At 43.1% G+C, this 5,000-nt stretch overlaps 1 protein-coding gene across 1 annotated transcript in view; it reads right to left on the reverse strand.

The window, feature by feature from the left end:
* Nucleotides 1–5,000, reverse strand: part of col4a3 (collagen, type IV, alpha 3) — a 54,932-nt gene that overhangs the window by 35,031 nt on the left and 14,901 nt on the right. The window contains exon 3 of the mRNA XM_062552773.1: nt 1,301–1,390. Within this exon, the coding sequence (XP_062408757.1) occupies nt 1,301–1,390 (90 nt within the window). The remainder of the gene's footprint in view (nt 1–1,300; nt 1,391–5,000) is intronic.

Raw genomic sequence — 5,000 nt, forward strand, 5'->3', positions numbered from 1 at the left:
GACGCAACATAATACGGAGACGGACATCAGAGTTTATCAAAAATATGGTAGTTTATTGCAATAAATATATATACATACTAAAATCTAGGGGTTTAATATGAAAAAGACACATACACTCAAGAGCATGGCTTGCTCTGGTGTGGAGAAAAATGCCAGCCCCTGAAGGCCAACTCAGGAGCTTCTTATCCACACCTTCGTGTGCACAATTAGGCTGATTATTGCCCAAACACCACCCAAAGGCTGCTGCACTGTCACTGCAGGGCCAGTGGGGGTGCAGAGGGGCATAACACTAGGACAAAGGCTAAAAAATCTCTCTCAAAATGATACGCCTCGCAAAACAAGCATGCACGACTTGTTTTAAATGTTGTTCAAACCAGGAACGATAACTACAAAGATAACTATAACTATAATGATAAATGCGTCCACACTGACCAATGATAAAAGTCTCACCTCATGTTGATCATTGTGAGGGATAAAATTGGATGGATTCTGATTGGCTGTCAGCTCTTTACTGTTTTGCATTATGGTTGTAGTTTATGTGGACGTTTTTACTCATATTAGCTAGAACGATTTCTACTTTTTTGCCATTATAATTATAGCTATCGCTAGTGTGAATGGCGCTTTAGAACTGTGTTTGTTAACCTCCTCATGCATTGCCATGTTTACCACAGACAAAGGCGGACCAAGATACTTTGTCAGAAGCCACTTCTGGGAATCCAGAAAACACGAGAGGGTCAAAATTCTCCTTTATGCAGAGCAGAGGCAGCGACCGTTCTATTGAATCTGCTCAGCATTAAGGCTCCTGATGAAATATCTTGCCCCGCTATTTATCATTTTTGCCACAGAGCCATCTAATATTATGCGCCGGAGTTCGGCAGCGATGTAGGTTGTGGGAAGCTGCGTCTGACCCCTGGACACAGTGTGTATGGACTACAGGGTAAATACACTGTCCTATGTGTGCACTGCATTGGATTGTGTCATCATGGAAAGGTTCTGGATTTCGGGTGTAATTTCAGTTTCAGCTATATATGAGTTGAGTCCATTACTTTAGTAAGTGTGCCCAGTTTAGGGTAAACCTTGCGGTAGCCTTACAGTCCAGCAGCATGAGTCAAGGGCTTTTGTCAAAATTGGTCCCCAGTACTAAAACTGATAACACAATGTTTCTTTCAGGCACGCAATGGGAACATTATTCGCTCAAGCTAACAAATACACACACAAACATGCTCTCTATCTCTCTCTCTCTCTCTCTCTCTCTCACACACTCACACACACACACACACACACACAGAGATATAAATACCTTAGGGCCTCTGGGTCCTGAAGAGCCTTCATTTCCTGGGTAACCCATTACTCCAGGAAGTCCTTGAAAGCCAGGATACCCCGCCTCACCCTGGGAGAGAGGGAGGGAGAGTGGAGAGGAAGGGGAAACTGTGAAGGTGAGGTCCATTAATCTGATAAGAGGTTGTTGCTTACAGTATATGGCCTTAAGAGCCAATCAAATTACACTTCTCCAAGATCCTGAGGCGATGTGCTGATTGGCTGGAACTGTTTATGGCTCTTTGAAAGCCACTATATTACTTTCTGATTTTCAGAGCCATGACTGTACAAGACTTGTTGTTTTCAGTATAAACTGAACAGACAGGTAACAGAGTATTAGGAGCAATTTGATGAATTTCACACTGGATTATGGACGACACTGGATTACTGGACGACACTGGATTATAATCTCAAACTGCACCATTAAGACTAGACTGGACTAAGACTATAGACACAGAATAGAAAGGCACACAGATGTCCTACTTCTGCAACCCCAATTCCACAAAAGTTGGAAAGTGGGAGTGTAAAATGCAGATAAAAACTGAATGTGATAATCTGCAAATCTCGTAAATCCATTTAGCATGGATTTAGCATTTACAAAATGGACATAGACAACATATCAGCAAATGGAAAATATAAGCAACATGTCTCAAAAGATGGAGCGGGGGCACCAAAAGGCTGGAAAAGTTGTATAATGATAAAGACATGATGAAGAACATCTCACAACTAATTAGGTTAACTGACACCATGATTAAAGAGAACATCCCAGATAGGCTCTTTTTATCATAGAGGCTATTGTGAGATGTCCCAAAAACCAATAAAATGTTTCTCCTTCAAAAGCTGATGTGTTGCCTTTGAACTATTCCTAATAGTCTAAATATTCCTAAGAGTCCAAACTATAGGGTTAACATGATTTGTAAATCATACCACTCTGTTTTTATTCACATTTTCCACTGCGTCTTTTTTCGAATTGGTGTTGTACTGTGGCTTTCATCAGAGTGGAAAGAGATCTACACATTGGCAGCGGTAAAGATTAGGATGGTGTGTCATGTCAGTGTTTGGGATCATCTGATCTTTATAGGTCATATTTTCTTTGGGTGCTAGATAGCAGAGGCGGCGCGTGTGAGTGTGGAACAGAGTTGAATCACCCACATATCTCACTCGGAGGAGATGTTATTTCTCGGCCAAATTCCTCCATAGACAAAAGGGCAAGAATAGTACATATAAACACACGTGCACACACACATACTTATGCACAGATGCACACTCACACACACGCATGCACACACACACACACACACACACACACACACACACACACACACACACACACACACACACACACACATATATACTTATGCACAGAGGCACACACTCACTCACACACACACACACACACACACACACACACACACACACACACACACACACACACACACACACACACACACACACACACACATACACACTTACAGTATGCACAGATGTGTACTTGCACACACACACACACATACTTATGAGATGTACAGTACACACACATTCACACACAGACACATACACACACACGCACACAGACAGGAACAGGTGCATGACTGGCGACTGTTTTCATGGGCAGCAGCGTGACTTGGCTCATCAGATAGCTGGTGACACTTAGCGCCCGCCGCACCTGGGTGGCCGCCCACCTGGCAGCAGTGCCCGCCGGACCACACAGACGGGCTCGGGGGACACCCACATCAGATACAACTAACTCGTCTCGCGCACAGCTGTCTGGGTCACGACGACGATCACACCTTATTTTGTGAAAAAAAACCAGCTTTTTTTGTGAATAAACATGATCTTTTCTTAATTTAACAAACTCTTTTAAAATGGAGTACATACATGGAGTATAAGGACAGAGTAGCCTCACACTCTGATCTTTTACAATGGACACATTAACTTGCTCATCTTCCTCACTCCAAACCCCTGGTGCTGATGAAGAGCACCACAGTGGGGGTGTGGTCCAATTAAACTCATTGCCCCCCATAGGCAGACAGTCACACAGCTCATTCTATCAAAACAGAGTTCTAAAACAGTGTTGCTGCTTGACTGCATTGATTCAGCATCTTCGCAGTGGTTATCCACTAATGCCATGATTTCTAAAGGCTAACGCCCACTCGCAGGCGTGTGTCAAATGACGGCAAAGTTTAGAACTCCATTTTTTTTTAACGGAGCAAAGCCCACAGTCGCCATCTGACAATGCGTCAACACAATGTTTCGAAAATTGAGTGATGACCCCATAGACGCGAATGTCGCCACCAGTGGGCGTTTGCCTTAACAAGAAAGGAGCTCTCTGGGCTTGAGGCAGAAGTGGGGCACGGCTAGTCAGTGGGGTCAGGGGGGATTCAGGTTTGAATCAGTCAACTGGCACAGTTGATGGAAATCATGTTAAAACATGAACCGAGTGAACCTTGCACTCTCTTAGAGCAGGTGACTTTTGACCAATCAGCTACGCTCCTTCCCATAAGTCGAAAGAGAGGAGTTTGAACTTATCCTGGCCACACAAACACACCTTTGTAAGCAAAGTTTCGAAGGACACTTCAAAGTAAAGTAACCAGTACACTAGGGGCATCTTCATGGCTCCATCTTCATGTTCATGCGTTAGATGGCACATGTCTCTCATTTCTTTTCAGACTCTCCACAACCAACTGAGCAGGACATGTGGTTCGGTCAAGCCCTAGTACCTAGTAAATAGTAAGCATGCTACAAATGTACGTATGCATTCTCCATACCAGTGTATATGTGAATGCAAGAAAGACTAGCTATAAGGGATACCTCCCTGATTATGATAAATGAGATTAATTACTTGGGATGGACAGGATCATTGCTGTTTATTTTATCGGTAAGACAATGAAACATATAAAGAACATTAAACTAGAGATCTAAAGCATCTTCATTCTTAACACCCCAACTGGTCCGTGTTTAATATTCTTTTATCCAGTACTCTGTTTGCTCTTTTTCTAAGAAAGTAGTTACTGAGGCTTGAATGCTATTCAATTAGATATCGCCTTGGATTAATGTATTTGTGATGTATCCTCATCATAGGTGAGGAAGTCCACAGGCACAGCTGCAGTTTTCTAATTGGCCACTAGAGGGCGTCAGAGTTTGAAAGTTGTGATTGAGCAACGGCTGAGTCTGAGGGTCCACCCTCATGGGCTCATGACATTCCCACTAAATCCGTGAGGGCTTAGACCTGTCCCATTGACAAATCGTCAAGTGCATGAAAGCTCTCACAGGCATTTTGGGCCCTCTATGTACACGTTCCATAACACTTCTCTGCACACTATACAGAAGTGGCTCCAGTTCATAGCAGTGTGATATGAAACACAGGGTTACCCACAGAGGGAGCAAAGCATTTTTAAAAAGCACAATAAACAACTATAATAAATTGGATACGGAAATAGCATGCTACATGGGTTTATTTTCTGGTGTTGTTGGGATTTTGTCACACTTCTTCTGTTCATGGTATGTTGAGCCTGTGGCCACCTCAGTTCAGGGCCTAGACCTTAGATGTGGGAACCAATGAGATTCAACCTATTCAACCAAGACTAGGATCAAGGAAGAGAATCGTCATCATCATCATCATCATCATCATCATTATCATGTCTCATTTGAGATAGGTGTTTTTCTTTCCTTCTTTGGCCTTC

This window comes from Sardina pilchardus, chromosome 13, assembly GCF_963854185.1.
Source record: "Sardina pilchardus chromosome 13, fSarPil1.1, whole genome shotgun sequence".
NCBI lineage: Eukaryota > Metazoa > Chordata > Actinopteri > Clupeiformes > Clupeidae > Sardina > Sardina pilchardus.